General features: G+C 32.6%; 1 protein-coding gene and 1 long non-coding RNA gene across 7 annotated transcripts; both read right to left on the bottom strand.

The window, feature by feature from the left end:
* Positions 1–2,626: 2,626 nt before the first annotated feature.
* On the bottom strand, positions 2,627–7,232 carry LOC145012011 (uncharacterized). Of its 6 annotated transcripts, XM_078970771.1 has the most exons (9): positions 7,181–7,232; positions 6,706–7,094; positions 6,436–6,585; positions 5,742–5,818; positions 5,564–5,647; positions 5,057–5,404; positions 4,839–4,927; positions 3,760–3,875; positions 2,627–2,876 (listed from the first exon to the last, which is right to left on the bottom strand). In XM_078970771.1, the coding sequence occupies exons 3-6, from the start codon at positions 6,517–6,519 to the stop codon at positions 5,275–5,277; spliced, it is 375 nt and encodes a 124-aa protein (XP_078826897.1). In that variant the 5' UTR covers positions 6,520–6,585; positions 6,706–7,094; positions 7,181–7,232; the 3' UTR covers positions 2,627–2,876; positions 3,760–3,875; positions 4,839–4,927; positions 5,057–5,274. The 6 variants fall into 6 exon arrangements, 5 of the variants coding, with proteins under 5 accessions (XP_078826897.1, XP_078826895.1, XP_078826898.1 ...); XM_078970769.1 differs by lacking the exon at positions 4,839–4,927; XM_078970772.1 differs by lacking the exon at positions 4,839–4,927 and having other exon boundaries at positions 2,627–2,770.
* A 1,345-nt stretch (positions 7,233–8,577) lies between these two features.
* On the bottom strand, positions 8,578–9,039 carry LOC145012013 (uncharacterized). Its single transcript, XR_013664356.1, has 3 exons — positions 8,954–9,039; positions 8,712–8,791; positions 8,578–8,649 (listed from the first exon to the last, which is right to left on the bottom strand). It is a non-coding gene; the product is annotated as an uncharacterized LOC145012013 (long non-coding RNA).
* Between the last annotated feature and the right edge of the window lie 8,487 nt (positions 9,040–17,526).

The following is a 17,526-nucleotide window of genomic DNA, read 5'->3' as shown; positions in this document are numbered from 1 at the left end:
AGGGGAATTGTAGACCTCTCTCGTTTGTTGGCGGAAACCGGGAAGCACCTTTCTTTTCCTTTGGTTTATAGCTTATTAAAACTATCTTTGGCTTTGTCTGTCGCAACCGCAACCGTTGAACGGTGTTTTTCTGCAATGAAGTTCTTGAAGACCGATTTGCGTAATAGAATAGGTGACGATTTTATAACTTGTGCTTTGATTTGTAGTGTAGAAAAGGAAGCACTAGAGAATCTTAAGATTGAAAATGTAATTACTCGCTTATGTAAAATAAAAGAGAGAAGAGGTGCACTTTAAAACATAAGTTTGTTATGGAAGTTGAACTTTATATCTAATGAAATTGCGGTTCTTATTTCTTATTGTATATTACAAAAAAAATCTGGGATACTCTTTTACTTTGACACTAACTCCATCACAGAATGATGTGTTTGAGGCTTTTGTTTCATATGTCCATCATGATCTCGGTTACTTGATTGTTTAGATCATGTATTCTAAACGTCATAACTTATTCATACAATATTGGATTTTAATGATCTTTATATCTGTGTGTTCATATTTTAGTCTACTACAACTTTAGTTTAGATTATTCCCATTAAAATGTAATATATTTTTATTTACAATCTTTATATCCATACATTTTTTATGAATGCATGTATAGATTTTTTTAAATAAAATTTGAAGTAAAAATATATTACATTATAAAGGGAGTAATTTTAATGAAGGTTGTAGTAGACTAAAAAAACGGACATGTGGATATATAGATCCTTAAAATCTGATATCGTATGAAGAAGTTATGATGTTCAGAACACAATATCTAAGCCACACCACAAGACCTACGCAACCAAACAGTTGAGATCGCAATGAAAATAAGCATCAACAACCCTAAACACCTCATGAACGATTGTTCCACATAAGATGCCGTGAGAAAAACCTAAAGAAATCATTCATAAGCACCAAATGAATACAAAAACAAAAAGGACTTACTTTGAAACAAAAAATATTAAGGACTAAATGTGTACAAAATAATAAGGACTAGATGTGTACAAAATAAGAAATATATTACCCTAGTAAGTCGTTTTTCCCGGCTAACCTGGAGTAACCGGCCATAAGGACTGAATATGTACAGTTGAAGCGATAAATATGGACGAAAAAAAAACTCAGTGACTAAATATGTAAAAATCAAAAAATATATTACTCTTTTAAGTCATTATACCGTTTTTCATATAAGGCGTAAAAGATGTATGTTAAGTAATATGTAATATGAAGGCATTATGTAATTTATTTAAAATTGAAGGACTATTGGTGTCATTATTTATGTAATTTATTTAAAATCCCCCTTATCACCCTTTGAAATATGTCTTATTATCTTTACATTTCACTCTCAAAACACTTCGGGCTATTAAGGCTATTTTGACTTCTTTTTCAATTGAATGTTTGACTAATTTTTATTGGCTTTTTGACTATATTCCAGAACTATTTTTTAAGAAAATTATCCACTATTTTCCATACTTAATTTTCTATTTTCCTAAATGAAAACACAAAAATCATAACTTACGTAATTTTCTACTTTCCAAAATGAAAGCACAAAAAAAACATAACTAATTAAATTTACATTGTCTATAAGTTTGTTTACTTAATCAGTGAACTTAATACAAGCTTAATACAGTAAAATTAATACAAAAATCAATAAACTTAATACAAGCTGCCGGAAAACAAAACATATTTGCCGGAAAATAGTTGTCGGAATCGTTGTTCATCGAAATACAGTAAGTTACCTATTTCCAACTTCGTATCTTTATTTATATGTTGTTTTCCGGAGTCTGCCATCCAATGGCAGTGGCGGTAGTATAATCACCGGTTGTTCGTCGAAGGCTGCTATTCGTTATTTGCCGGAGGCGAGTTGGTGGTGGCAGTGCTCCGACGGAAAAAATCCGCTTGCTGGAGGGAGTACTCCGTCGAGAGAGAGAGAGAGAGAGAGAGAGAGAGAGAGAGAGAGAGAGAGAGAGAGAGAGAGAGAGAGAGAGAGAGAGAGAGAGAGAGAGAGAGAGAGAGAGGAACGTGCCACATTTGCAGCGGTGACATGGTGGCCGACAAGATCGAAAATCCGGTGAGACAACGAATTAGTGGTGGCAGTGCTCCGACGGAAAAACCGGCTTGCTGGCTGCAGTGCTCTGTCCAGAGAGAGACAGAAACGTGCCACATTTTTCGGCGGCAACATGGTGGCCGGCGAGATCCAAAATCCGGTGAGATGGATCATGGAGAAGGATACTTAGGTTAGATGATGTAGAAACTGATTTGATGGAAAACTATGGTTGAGAGAGAGAGAGAGAGAGAGAGAGAGAGCAAATGGGTTAGTATCGTAGTAGGCTCTTGGCAATAGACTAAGATTTTGTAAAAATCATATAAAATTGTAGAAAAATCGTTTGGACCTTCAAAAGTACATTCTGAAAAGATAAAAGTCTGAACTTCTAGAATATGAAATAAAAACAGAAGTTATAAAGGTTTCAAGTCTGATAAAACAGCTTTTAACAGTGGCTATTTTGGATCCAAAACTGAGAATTGTAATTGTTAGTTCATTTAGGTGTTTTGGCTCATGATTTATAAGTTGTGAATACCGTTTTTTGATGTATAGAAATCAAATGAAGACGTGATATTTTAATTTATATGTATATCAGATCAGATAATGTCCTCGGCTTCTTGCTTTTGAATTCAATTATTAAACAATGAACAAGCATCAAAGGCTCGACTTTAGCTGTTACAGCCTTGTGAACTTCTAAAACAATTCATCAACAACAAGATCTTAGGCGGCATAAAAAAAAGGTACGTTGGAAACTACATAGTGAATGTAAGCAACTTCACTTGTAAGATTCATATATTACCTGCATATGTTTTGAAACCAGTAATGTCAGCAACATTGGTTTTGGAAAAGATATTGTGAGCCGAAAGATCAAGTACAACAAGTAGGAAGGAAGGTAGAACATGTGTAGGATTTGAAACAATTGTTGCTTTTGGAAGTGAATAGCAAATGAAAATTTGGTTAAATGTGCATATTTTGTGGAGCTTTCATGATGATGATGATGATAAAGTTTTGAAAACAAGAATGCAAAACAAATAACCAAAATAACTCTTTGATTAATTGGAAAATCACTCAAAACCAATGTTTTTACAATCTGTTCTCATAATCATAAACTCGATTATGGACACGTATATATAGCCTAACATACCAACTTGTATTAGACTAGGAAACTTATGACCAACTTGCCATAAACTAAACTTTCCATAAATTAGATTGCTTGGTCTCCAAGTCCTCATCGACTTAGGATTCCAACAGATGATGATGATGATAAAATGTGAATGAATAAAGGGTGAGGTGTTGTAGGTTTGAGAGATGGAAATGGTTACAAAAAGATGAAGGTGTACATAAATACTATGTTTATTGAAGAAGAATAGTTGTAAGACGAATCCATTGTGATAGAATACCTTTAAGCTTCCTTTATAACATAATTTAACTCCAAGTCTCTAGTGTTATTTACTATTACATTTTTACACTTTTCACATTATCCCATTGACTAATCACTTATATATGTCGAACTAATCAACACATATTTCTACTTTACTCGTTTTAGATAAATATGACGTGAGTTTATAAATTCAATCTTATATGTCCTGTGATACAATGCATACTTTGAAACCAGTGATGTCAGCAACCTCACTTGTAACATACTACAGTTGCATAAAAAAAATATAAGATTCACATATTACCTGCATATATTTTGGTGAAGCTTATCTTGGAGATCAATGAAGCTGTTATATCTTGCCTCACTGAGAGTTATGCCTCTCAAAACAGCACAAACAGCATACGGACGTATCTCTGATGTCTGTAACATGAGAACAATATAATTTATACAAATATAAAAACAAAGAGCTGTTGTGCTTTAAACATTCATAGCATAGATTGCTGACTGATATCAGCAAGAGTGTAATTCGGTACTGAATCAAGACCAAGAAAAATGCAAAGGGACCGAACGAATAGTGATGTTCTTGAAAATGATTCATCAAAAAATTGAACATGAAGAAGAGTAAGCAATGAAAACTGTGATGTAATCGTTATAAGGAATTACCATTTCCCATCACAACTGAAGTAGATGGTGAAATAATACATCAGAAGACCAGAATATAAAAAACTTGGTCACAAGGTTGTCATAAAAAAGTTGTAAAGTTGTTTTCCCAAGAAAAACTTGGTCAGAAGAGGGTCCTAAAAGTTATTCACAAGAATCACCTCTTCTGAAACAAAAAATGAGTTGTTATAAACAACAATAACTTATAAATGTGGAAACGAAAGAGATGAATTTTGTTTAGGGTCTATTTAATTTGATTGAACATAGAAATGAAAGAGAAGAAGAAGACAGGGGCAAAATGGTCATGTACAAATATATAACATCTGTGTTGTTAAAGTTGTTATGCTCCTTAAATGTAAGCCAAATAATTTTTTAAGAGAAGTGGTGAATTTTATTGAGGGTAAAATATGCTCCTTAAACATGGAAGAGATGAAAAAGACATTGGCAAAATGGTCTTTTTCATAAATTTAGCATATAGGCTGTTTGAAGTTGAGACCAAACGCATTATCAAACCAAGAAATGAGTACCATATTTAAAAAAAAAAAAAAAAAAAAATAGATTGAACTCTTTGCTAAAAGAAAGCAATTTTTATCAGGAACAATACACAACCTGATTGATATAAGCTTTTTCCAAAATCAGTTGGATATGATAAATATCAAACCCATCAGTCAGGAAAAATTAAAACCCAAAATTTAGAAAAACATGGAAGAATCTGAGCAAAACCTTTAAAACATGGAGAAACGTAATAGAAATGAGTATACAGCTTCTAAACGAGCATGCCAGGTGTCCCCAAATAGAAAAATCCTCCTCTTCTTCATATGGCAGTTTATATTTACGGATGGTTAATATAGAATTGTTACTTATGAAAAAATCCAAGTCATTCAGGTTTTACTTTATGAAAAAGATTAAAAAACAAATTGTATTACATGAAATGTACTTACATAAAATTCCCAAGGATTTGGTTCATGATCATCTTGCAAATGTGTTTCTCTTTATGAACTTCACAATAAATTGATACATAAATTGTCCTTCTTATAGTTAACTGTTACATAATTGGTATTTGTAATAGTAAAACTGTCAGAGACTCATAGGGACAATTTATGTATGAATTTAATGTATACAATATAAAAATACAATTACAAAATAAAAATAGTTTCAGTCATTCCACTCCTTCAAGGAGTGGAAACACACACACACACACTTCCCTCATCCATGAATCAAAATCAGCCCATGATAAGGATTCACATCTATGCAATGATAGCAATGTACTTTGAGAAAGCAACTCATCCCTACCAAAAGAAGGGAAATTTGGTTTCTATTCTGTGAATAAATAAAGATATGATGTAATAACAAACAAATAACTGACATTGCTATTTTCTCAAATTAACTCTTAAAAATGGATTTTCAATTACTGAAAATTAATATGATATTAGAATTTCTATATATACCAGCATCTCATGATCTCTTTTATAAACTCTTGTAATGGTTTTTGGCCACAACAGCTGCAAACAATCACTGCTCCTTTCAATCCTCTGTATATATATACAGCAACAGAAATATATTTACCTTCCATATCAACTAATTTAGAACTGATAATAAGAAAAGTCAAAGTACAGTTGGAATGACCTTAAAAAAGTCAAGGACATAAATACATACATTTCTTTTGTGGGCCCAGATCCTTCACCTTGAAGCCATTTAGGAATCTGTAAGGAAAACAAAATGAATCTTTTAGCTAAACCCAAGGGCCAAGGGTAATTTGGTCTTTTATGTATAAAGCTTGTTAGAATGTTAGTTAGAAGAGAGTTATTATCTTTGCTTTGTAAATGTAATCTTTGTGTTATTTTTTATCTAATGAATTCTCTTCAAGCTTCTTTAATTTTGCATTAATGATGGAAGTTAACATGCTTTTCTATCAAAATAAAAAAAAAAAAAAACAGATAAAAAGGAGTTAGAAAACTATATTTTGATGCAAGTAGTTGAAATAGTATATAAAATAATAGCCTATTTCAATGTTTTTCTTCATTTTCCTTTCATGTGGAATTTTGATATGGATATGATTCTGACAAAGCATCAAAAGGCCACCTAAAAGATGCAGAAAATTAAAAAATATTTAGTTTAAGGTTGTAGAGATATGGTACTCAAAAGTCAATAATATATCATACTAAATTACATTAAATTTGATCAGAAAAGTTTTCTAACCTTTAGGGTGGCAATATATTGCAGCACTTACCTAAGTGAAACATCATCGAATATTGAATAATAATATAAATAAGACGAAAGTAAGTGAACAGATAGATGAAGAAAATGAAATGGTATTCACCTTAGGGAAAGAAGTGATATCATTTGTTACAGCAGGGGCATCAGGAGGAATAATATTATAAGCTATAAAATCTTCGGATCCCATGATTCCCTCAGTTCCATTTCCTCCTCATGCAACTTATCCATATCATTCTTCTATCTATAAAGACACCTGTTAAGAGGAAAGTGGGAAAATAGTCAAAATACTAAAATCATAGGTTCCCCTCTTTATTATATCTTTTGGGAATTTTATCGAACAGGTGGTGTGCGTATCTAAAAAAACACAACCAACCTTATAACTCAAGTCGTCGTCATCTCAGGTGGAATAATTTGATTGAAGGTAAACCCAAAAGAGTAACAGAAACAATAGGCGGATGTGGTGATGGTAACCATGGTAGAGAACGGAAATGAGACAGAGCTAATCCCGAAATTCAGATCCGCAAACCACACTGGACTCAAAGAAAAAAGGGAGCGGTGGAAGGTGGTTTGGAAGGCAGAGAGTATCTTAGATGGAGGAAGGAACGTTTCAAAGCTTGGAGAAGATAGAGATGAACTGGAGGACACAATCGGCAGTGCAGTGGAACATACGTAGAGTACTGTTATTGTACCTTAGAGGCGGTGTATGATGGGGGAGGACACGTATCGCCCATGAATATTAAGGCCAACGACCCACGTATTTCCCTTAACAATAGAGCAAAGAAAGAGAAAGAAATTAATAAAGTGACAAATAGAGAAAAAACATAGGGATGTAAAGTGTGAGAAATAACCTGCGAAATAACCAATTGAAGTAAAGGGGTCAAAACAGACGAAGAATGTAAGTACACTGTTGCTAAGACTCATATATATATATATATATATATACTATGCTTCAGATTAATCAGCAAAATATCTTTGCTATCACATGCTTTTCTTGTCAATATAACTCTAGTAATTAAGCTGATTTATAGGCTAGAAATCTGAGATTCAGGGTGATAAGAAATGGAATAGCGGATTCCGACAGAGTTGGGATTCGAGATTCCATTTCATGATGTATTTGGTTGACAGACAATTGGGACAGAATTCAGTTCTGTTGGATTTTCTTGAAATTCCATTTTTAGCAGCCAAGAATTGGAACTGTGGATTCCATTCAATGCTGCATTTGTTTGACAATCATTCAACTCTGTCAAATTCCTTTACATTTCAAATTTGAAGGACTTCAACCATTCATGAAGGCAGCTGGTTTCAATTACATTACTCTTTTTTTTTTATTAAATGGCCAAAATACCCTAGATCACGGTTGAAATTTGGGCCTAATCTTTCCATTAAAAAAAAAAACACCAGAAAGCTTGTGATTCATCTTTCATGATGAATAATGATATTGAAGAAAGATCACTCAAGCACTGTGAGAAAAAAAAAAATTGTTTCTTACAAAAATTAGCAAAACATTGTGTATAATTTATAAAAAAAAAAAAAAAAAAAACCCTCAAATAGTTAACAATCAAATTTAGTTTTTTTTGCAATGTTAGTCCCTGGCGCTAACAGTGTTAAAAAAAAAGGTTTAAAAGTAATATGACTGATTAGTTTTAAGTAAAATGACTTTTTTGCCCTTATCTCCTTCATCTTAAATCATAGAGACCTAACTAAATTCAATCAACACCCCCTCCCCCTCAAAAAAAAAAAAAAAAAAAAAAACCTTTAGTTTTCTGTTTTTTTCTTTAGTTTGTTGGTACCCTGGATCTTAATTTTGTTTTAGATTTAGTTTAATTTTTGGGTTTTGGTTTGATTGGAGTTTAAGATGAAGATTTGAGGAACTTTAGGTTTAGAGGATGAAGGAGAAAAAGAGAGGGACAAAATAGTCATTTCACAAACATTTTGGAATACTAGGGACCAACCTTGCAACAAAACTACTATACTTTTATTATCTAGATGAAGATAATAGCTTTTCAAAATATCACAAGGAAGAAATTGTAATTTACTCTATAAATAATAATATAACACTGGCAATAAACAAGATTGAAAATTGTAGAACAAGTAAGTCATCAATATATCATGCACAATGCATACATTTGGATTATCATCACCCTCATAGAAAGGCAATGAGATGTCAAGTCCTTACCTTAAAAACAAAAATAAAATACTTAAATAAAAAGCCACATTTTAAATAATTTGAAATGAAATGTAAGGTATTTTCATACCACATCTTTCTCGATCCCTTTCTATGATTATTGTAAACCTTTTAGTCTGTTCCGGAGAAATTCTGAAATCACAATAAATATAATAAGTGGTTGATAGAAGTTAGAGGGCAAATTAGTTATTTACCTCCCAACTGTTTTTGACAGCATTCTGCCTCTTCGCGTACGTTGAATTGTATGAATAAGATCCTACTAAAATTGCAAAACCTGGAATTACATGTCGATAATAGATTTAGTTAAAATTAGCCAAAAGGGTAAATATGTAAATTAGGTAAAATTTTCAAAGTACAATGTCTTGATAAAGAAAAAGTTGAAAGTACAATAATGTAATAGAAAGAAAATGAAAATATGATGCTGTAAAACACTTACGTAAAATGCCCATGGATTTGATTCATGATCAAATGCAAGTGTGTTTCTCTTGCTCTATCTGTATCACATGCAATTATGAACTTCACACACACACACACACACACACACATATATATATATATATATATATATATATATATATATATATATATATATTGATGGGTGCTTTCTATTACGTGACCTGGTTCAAAAAACCCAACAAAACAAAAAATAAATGGACGAGAAATAGAAAGAAAAAAGAAACCCAGAAATCAGAGGTGAAAAATACACAATTAAACTCACAACCTAGAAATCAGAGGAGAAAGACATGAACTTGTTTTCTTGATCGATGATGATGGTGAACCAAACTGACATCGGAACCAGACGTCATACTACAACTACAAAGAACAGAGGTAGAACCCAATAGCCCGATGAATCCAGTGATGAAGGGATCAGCCTAATTTTAAATACCTAAAAAAAACAAAAACGAAATCAATAAAATACAAAAAAAAAAAAAAAAAAAAATCAAGAACGTTACCTAACAAAGGAAAAGGGAAACGCAGAGGATTGTTGAACGCCGGAGAATGAAAAAAGAGGAAACGGTGGTGTCGATAGAAGAAAAAAGGAAGGAAGATGTTGCCTGCAAATAAGACCCTCTTCTTCAAAGAAACATGTATGTCTCCGGCGCTGTTTGGAGAGAAGCGAGAAGGACGAGTGAAGAAGGTTATTTTAAGCGCGAATACACCGACCTAACCCTTTCGACTTCCGGATTTCTAACGGTTCTTTTATAAAACATTCCTAAATTACTATACTAACAAAATAACATTTCCATTTAACTTAACTTAACTTTTGTTTTTATTACCCGTTTGTCAATCTTAATTGTACGATGATAATTAAGTTAAAAATATATTAACATATTCATTTTAAAAAACCAAAGAAAAATCTTCTTAAGGAGTGCACTTTTATGTTATAGTTAAATGTAATCATATTGTAGATTAAGTAATGCTTCTTGTACATACTATATTTTCCACAAGATATATTATGTCTCATCTAAATTCCATTGTTTTGCAATTTTGGAATGGTGAAAACAATTAAATATTTCAAAGGGAGACCCATCCTTAACTTAAGTAATATAATGATTAAAAGATCTATCGTTTTCATAATCTTTAAAATATCTACCAATATACAACTAAAGAAAAATAAAAATGTTGAAATATTATAATATCGGCAAATTCAATCACTATCTAGATTTCAACTATCATCCAAAAGAACGAAAAATTATGAATCTTTCAAAACTCAACTCAAAACACTTATTGTGAACCTATCATGAACTATTTGTTTTCTTCTCCATTACACTCATTTCTTCTCCGGTCCCAATGTGTCCTTGAGTTTATATCCGCATCATCGAGCCACTACTCACATTGGCACTCTTCGTTTGGACCTATGTGTGTAGTTCTATAATCATGGTATGTCGATTGCTCTCCGCTCTTACGAACTGTTTCTCATACTCGCTATTTTTTTATTCTCATCGCACCTCCTTTTTTCTGTCAAACTTGTAAATATTTATCTTTATCTTGTTAGAAAACATAGGTTGAAATCCACTTTAATGGTGTAACAGAACATAGAAGAAGGAAAGTTTATTAGCCTATTGAGTATAACTAAGAGATGAGTGACTTACATAAAATTTTAGAGTTATTGATGGTTATTTTGTAACATCAAGCAACTAATAGTTAGATATTTAATTTATATATAATATTTGCTAAAATATAAAATTTTGAATTGAAAAGAAAGTTGTCAATTAATTATATATGTCGTCATTAAGACGATTCGTTGAATCCAACTAGGGATGACATCGATCCAAACCCAGACTTAACTGTATCGAGAACCGAAGAACCAAGAACCAATTTAGTGGAAAATAGAGAGTTGAAAACAGGATTGGATACCTCACTTTCGGTTTTGGTTCGGTTCTACTAGTAAGTGTGATCTTTAAGGATGTGTGGTTTCGGACCCGGCCTAACCCGGATTGAGAATTGAAGAGATTTAAAACATAGAGAACATCACACATATACAAAAAATAGGAAGAGGGGTGATGACATAAAAAGGCCCAAAAAAATCACAACACCATTTGGAAGTATCCTCATTTGATTAAGATTCAAGCTTGCCTTCCTTATGCTTCCAAGAATCAAATTTCAATCTCTAAAATCATGGTAGGAAAATTAAAAACATAAGTCTAGATTTTATTTGTAGCAATGAAAATAAAAAATTCTTTACAATACGCAAATTATATAGTTTATGCTAGTGTACATTAATTGGAAAGGAAACCTAACTTAATTAAACATAAACAAACACCTTTATATGCAACATTTTGTTAGAACCAAAATATGCTTCTATTTCTTATTGAGTTAAAAACAATAATGATAGGTTTTCTAGCATTCTATACACACTAGTTATGGCAACGAAAGCAATATAAAATCATATGTTTACATACACCCTAAAGGATCTAGGTTTATTCTATTATAGCAACCTACTTATGAAAAATGACAATAGAATTACTAACCTCTTGGTGTTCTTAATCTTTTTGATCTTTTGGAAGACTCCTCAAGTAAGATCTAATCACAACCACTTTTTCTTTAGATGAAGAGGTAGTAGGAACCCCTTTCATTTCAAACCCAAGTCTCCAAGAGAGTACCAAACAATAAACTAGGATGAGGGTCAATTTCACAAACCCTAAGAGGGTAAGAAACCATCCACTAAGAAAGGAGAGGAAGAAGGATGGCGAAAAATCAAGCCAAAGTTCAAGGAGAATGAAAATCCCAAGCACCCCTTTTATAGCATGGATCCTTACATTAGTTTCATTCCCTATCTCATGTTGGATGGCGTGAATTTTGTGTTTCATCTCCCATCCCATGTGGGATGAAGTGATTTCCGAATTTCCCCAGCCCAATTAGTTAACATTTAACTAATTAATATTCAACCATTTAATTAATTAAAATTATTTAATTAATTCCAAAAATAATTTCTAATTAAATTATTAAACTATAATAAATTAACGAACTTATTTTCTCCTATTTCTTTTTGTTCAATTGGGTCATAAGGGCAAACCAAAAAGACCCTGTTATTATTAGAAAATATTACAAGTAATTAATGACCTTGGACACTATTTCTAACAAATAAATTATCTTTCCCTAATTGAATCTCCAATAGCTCAATAAGTTACTTAATATTTTAATTTGGCTTGTGATTATTTACTTCTCTTTACATAATTTAATCAGAAAATGACATTGTAGCCCTATAATTTTTCTGGAGTTGGTTTAATCTGTAACGTCTCATATTCACAACCAAAATTTTTCATTTTATTAAGGTAAAACTTCCCAATTATAAATCCATTATTAAGAAAATTGTTTATTCTTAAATACATTTATTGAAAATCAGAATAATATAAGAAACGTGGAATCCTCAATGTTGTTGATGAGTGTGTACAATCTCACATTTCCTTCCTACGAGCACCAATAAAACCAGAATCAAAGAACCTTGAAACACTGTGATATGCTCCCTTTTGCACTGTTGGCTCCCGTGAATCCACTATCACAAAAACAAGATAGATTCTTAATCAATAGTCCAAAATCCTCAAGTTTGACCCAAAGTCAAACTTGGTAAAAAAGTCAAGGGTCAACGGAAGTCAACAAAAGTTGAAGTCCAAGGCTATTTGAGTATGCTATGTGTACTTAACTTACACCCAACGTATGTGGTTCGGGCCTATTATGCCCAACATACTCAACTTATACCCAATGTACGCAAGTTGGATCCAACATTTCCGTTAAGCACTTTATCCCTTAAGACCTTTTGTCCAGAGCTCAGATCTAGACTCTAAACATAGATTTAAGTCATAACTTTTCCACCTTTATGACATTCCATGGCTAGAAAATGTCCAAAAGCCAAAACCCCTAACTTATTAATTCATTAAGACATCATAAATATTTCATGAAAGGGATAGGAGGACCAAGATCACATTCTTATGGTTCCTAATAGCTTCATAATGGATAAAGTTTCCAACTTTATTCATTAGAATGGTCCCAACAAATAAGATCTAGTCTTTTAATCTCAAAGGGACCAAGAGTGCATCTTTTTCCACTTAATAATACATTAGTCATAGACAATATACCCAAGTAAACCTTGAAAAGTCATTAACAATGACCAAAATGTACCTATCCTTGTTAAGAGTTTTAACATTTGAAGGCCCACAAAGGTCAACGTGAAGAAGTTCCAAAGGTTCAACGATCTTCGAATCAATGACAATAGGATGACCTTGTTGATGTTGTTTCCCTTGTTCGCAAGTTTCCCACAAAGTATCATTATCAAATTTAAATATAGGCAAACCACGAACATGGTCATTTACCACCAATTTATTCAAATTCCTAAAGTTCAGATGTGAAAGTCTTCGATGTCAGAGCCAGCTAATATCAGATGAAGCTTTGGAAGGTAAGCACACAGAGGGAACACCAACAATTGGTTTAATGTCAAGGTTAAACATGTCGCCATTTCGTTTGGATTTAATCAAAACTTCTTTTGTTTCCTTGTTCGAAATCATGCTTCCTTCTTCATAAAAAACCTGACTACAAGTGCCCACAACAAGTTGCGAAACACTTATCGAGTTGTGTTGAGGTCCTTCGACATATGCAACCCTATTTACTGTAAACTTTTCATTCGTGACTTTTCCATAACCTTTGACTTGACACTTTCGGTTATTTCCAAACTTTACTACTCCATCATTCTCCAAGCTTCGATAGTCTCGCAAGATTTCCTTCCTTCCAGTCATGTGATGAGAGCAACTACTATCAATGTACCATTTGTCATCATATTGCTCGTCACACAAAACCTGCAATCAGTGGAAAAATTTAGACCCCCAAGGCTTTTTGGTTCCTTGGTGATTAGTTTAAAAAGCATTGTAAAACGATGAACCTAAAACCCAGTTATGAACTTTGGATTTTAAACTGTCATGTAGTTCCACTTTGTTAGTTAACGGCACAGAAATAAAATCATTCAATGGTGTAGAGTTAACACTAACTTTAGCATTTTTCTTTTCAGTTTGTTTCTTATTAACTTTCACCTTTGGAATAGCTCTCCATTTTCGAACCGATGGATTCGACTCTTTGGACGAAGAGCTTCCATTCGAAGACTCATTCAAATTCTCAAACTGATAAAATTTGCCTTTTCCTTCTAACCAGTAACTGATGTTCTTGACATCGGACTTACCTTTGACAAATGAAGCTTTACTTTGTTGCTTCAAAAGATGGTTGGGAAAGTTAGGTTGTTTAGGTTTATATGATGAATTTTGCTTTCCGTTTACTTCCAATTTTTGAAAAATTTGTTTTGGAAACATTGGTTTTGAATGTGGTTAAAACCGATTTTGAATGCGTTTTTGGTAATCAACAGATGAATGTTGAAAGACTTGTTGTCCATTCGAAAATCATTGTTGACTTGGAAATTGAGGAAAATTTTTTTGTTCAGTGGATGAAAACCCATTTCTTTGAGAATTATTATTTGAAAATCACTTATTTTGATGATTAGGAACATAATTCCTTGGTGGTTGAGATTTCAAAAAATTCTCATTGTTTGACTTTTGAAAATTTGGTTTTGAGTTGGACTTCAAAACTTGTGGTTTACTTTTGCAAAATCTGTTTGTGGTTGACTTTTTGACAAATCTTTTTGTAGTTGAGCGGGTGTTTTCTAAATAAAATATTTGTTTTGAGAAGATGTCTGAACTGGTTTAGACTCCTTCTTTTCAAACGATTTAGTTAACAAAACATTTTGTTTCTTTCGAGACTCAATGTTTTGCAAATAAACCTTCTTTCTCGCTTTTTATCATTGAAATCCCATTTTCTATTGAAATCTTTTCAATTTGTTCTTTGAAACTTTGAGCATTAAGCTTGGTTTTTTGAGAAATAATTTCATTTGGTTGTTGTTCAACTTTTGATTTCTAAGATTTAACCACCTATTTTCTTTGTGGTTTTTGTTTTTGAAAAGTGTACGCGTTCTTTCTGAGATTATTTTCGATAGTACTTTGACTTGAGAAAAATCTTTCTTTTGAAGCTCTATTGTTATCCTCCTCAACAATTTTGTTGAATTCAGGTTTGTCACAACTAGCAATTTTAGCTAGGGAATTCTATTCTCATAAAAACATCATCTATTTTGAGGCTTATATTCTAAGTGAATATCATACCCTATGTTCAATCAACGTCATCCATTTGAGTACAAACTCTTGAATGAAGGTCAGAACCAAATACAATGCATCTCATATGCTCATCTATGAGTTGAAAACCCTAGACATCCTGGTTCGAGTTCACATTGGAAGAGGATTCTCTTATTGGGCCTAAAGACCCTAATTGGGTTCTAAACGGACCAACACTCATAAAACTCAACATTTTGGGCCATAATGGGCCTAAAATAAATTTGTTTAACCCTAATGGGCCATAAACCCATTCCTTTTACCAAATTGGGTCGTAAATATAGTTAAGGGCCTAATGGGCCGAAACATTTTTATTGGGCTTCACAAAATCGATCAAAGCCAAGAGTGGGCCAAACCAATTCAATTTCATCCATCTTAAGCCCAAATTCTCGGCCCAATGAGGAAAAGAAAATAAAAATAAAGAGAAATTAGAGGAATTATGAGAGCTTGCCACCTCCTTAATCCAGGCCGAAATATGTTGCTTACTTCATTAATCTAAAAATATGTCAAGAACTTGAAGTTTATCACTTGGATATTTATATGAATATTGAGAGAAGTATGTTTTATCAAAAATAATACATGTAAACTAGTACATCTGGGATTTATGCACTTGATATAGCAAAAATGAGTGTTGTGTTCAAAGATCTATAAACTAAACTCATAAAACAACTTTTAACAGGAAAGTTTTAGTCCAATCTCGGACTGTTTTGACCCTCTTAATGGAAGTATTTTTCAAAACTGTTTTACATGAATAAAGTTCAGATTTATACCTTTAAAGTGACCATTCTCACGTTTTCATACGATTTTTCTACAATTTTTGGCGAATTTTACAAAACTGCCTATCATATTTGAAATAATTTCGGACCAACCTGTGAAGATGAGTAATTTCACACTAGTTTGAGGCCATCAAAAATTATGAGAAAAATTGTGAACAAAGTAGACAAAATTTCCAAACTTCCAGAATTTACGAATCCAAATTTTGACTTATGATGAATTTTCTACATATTTTCTAAAAACTAGGTCGGAAAAGCCAAAAACTAGAAAAATGTGTATTTTCACAAGAACCAAGCCAAAAATGATATTTTTGACAAAAATGGGTTTAAAATGTTATTTTTATCACAAAATAGTCATCAACACTAGTTTTTAACAAAATTGAAGATTAAAGTGTTATTCTTACAAAAATTGGGCCTTAATTGTAAATTTTGGCTTATTGGGCTAAGAACGTCATTTTTACAAAAAGTGGGCTTTAGATATCAATTATGTAAATAATCAAGCTAAAATAAACAAAACAATAACAAACGGGTTAAAAACGATATTCATATCCTTTTTAGGCTTGGAAATAATATACATGTTTAGTGGGCCTTAGTGTCCTTTTACATGTATATTGGGCTCGGGATAGGTATTCATATCCTTATTGGGCCTGGAAATAGTATACATGTTTAGTGGGCCTTAGTGTCCTTTTACATGTATATTGGGCTTAGGATAGACATTCATATTCCTTTTGAACCTGGAAATAATAGACACGCATAGTGGGCCTTAGTGGTCCACTTACATATTTATTGGGCCTGGGAATGGGTTTTATATGCATTCTTCTTTTTATGATATTTTAGTAAATACTTGAGCCAAAACCAATGATAAACTAACAAATGGATTCGGTCCTTAGTTTCAATTTATCATTTTCATCCAAAAGGTTTTTCAGCATGTCCTTATGGTCCTTGGACTTTATGAAAGATTCAATTTTGTCTAGACCATACATATATGTCGGATTAACATCCTCAGACGAAACCACACTTTCACAATTGTATGCTTCAGCATCGATTTCATCCTCCTTAAACTCAAGGAAGGGCAAAATCATACGATGAATTTTCTGCCCTATTTCACAGTTTAAATGAAGTTGAGTGATATTATTGTAAAGACGCTTAGCAATCAAACAAAAAACATTTCGCTGTTTTAAAAGTTTTAAATTGTCTCTTTGCAAATAAGTGTTTTCATCCTTGGTTTTGATTAACTCCGACTCCTTCAGTTCGATCCACATCCTCCGTTCCTCACTCTTCGAAGACACCCTGCTTATTTGGTCAGTTAGGTTAGAATTGGTGACTCGAGTTTGAGTTAAACTGCTGTCTAGATGAGAGATTCTTGAATTAACATTTTTTAATTCTTTTTCGTATGAGCATTGTGGGACTTTGAATGAAACAAAAATGGATTGTACCTTCTTGATCAGTTCATCAAGCTCGTTGAACTGCATGCTGAGCAGTTTTGCTGTAAAGCACATGTCCTGTTGCTCCTTCGTGTCTTCATTCCCACCATCTGTGTTGTATCCCCTCATCTGAGATACATCAGACACCATCAAGCATTTTCCACCGATATC

This window comes from Lactuca saligna, chromosome 8, assembly GCF_052625555.1.
Source record: "Lactuca saligna cultivar CGN05327 chromosome 8, ASM5262555v1, whole genome shotgun sequence".
NCBI lineage: Eukaryota > Viridiplantae > Streptophyta > Magnoliopsida > Asterales > Asteraceae > Lactuca > Lactuca saligna.
Note: the sequence above shows the minus strand (reverse complement) of the source record. Positions and strands in the feature narration are given on the sequence as shown.

What these genes read in the sequence shown, in the direction of transcription:
- LOC145012011 (XM_078970771.1), bottom strand. Translation starts at nt 6,519, where the DNA reads ATGGGATCCGAAGATTTTATAGCTTATAATATTATTCCTCCTGATGCC. An exon ending in ATATCACTTCTTTCCCTAAG is followed by an intron (nt 5,819 to 6,435) that starts GTGAATACCATT and finishes TTTTCCTTACAG; the next exon opens with ATTCCTAAATGGCTTCAAGG. An exon ending in AAAGAGATCATGAGATGCTG is followed by an intron (nt 5,405 to 5,563) that starts GTATATATAGAA and finishes TTCTTTTGGTAG; the next exon opens with GGATGAGTTGCTTTCTCAAA.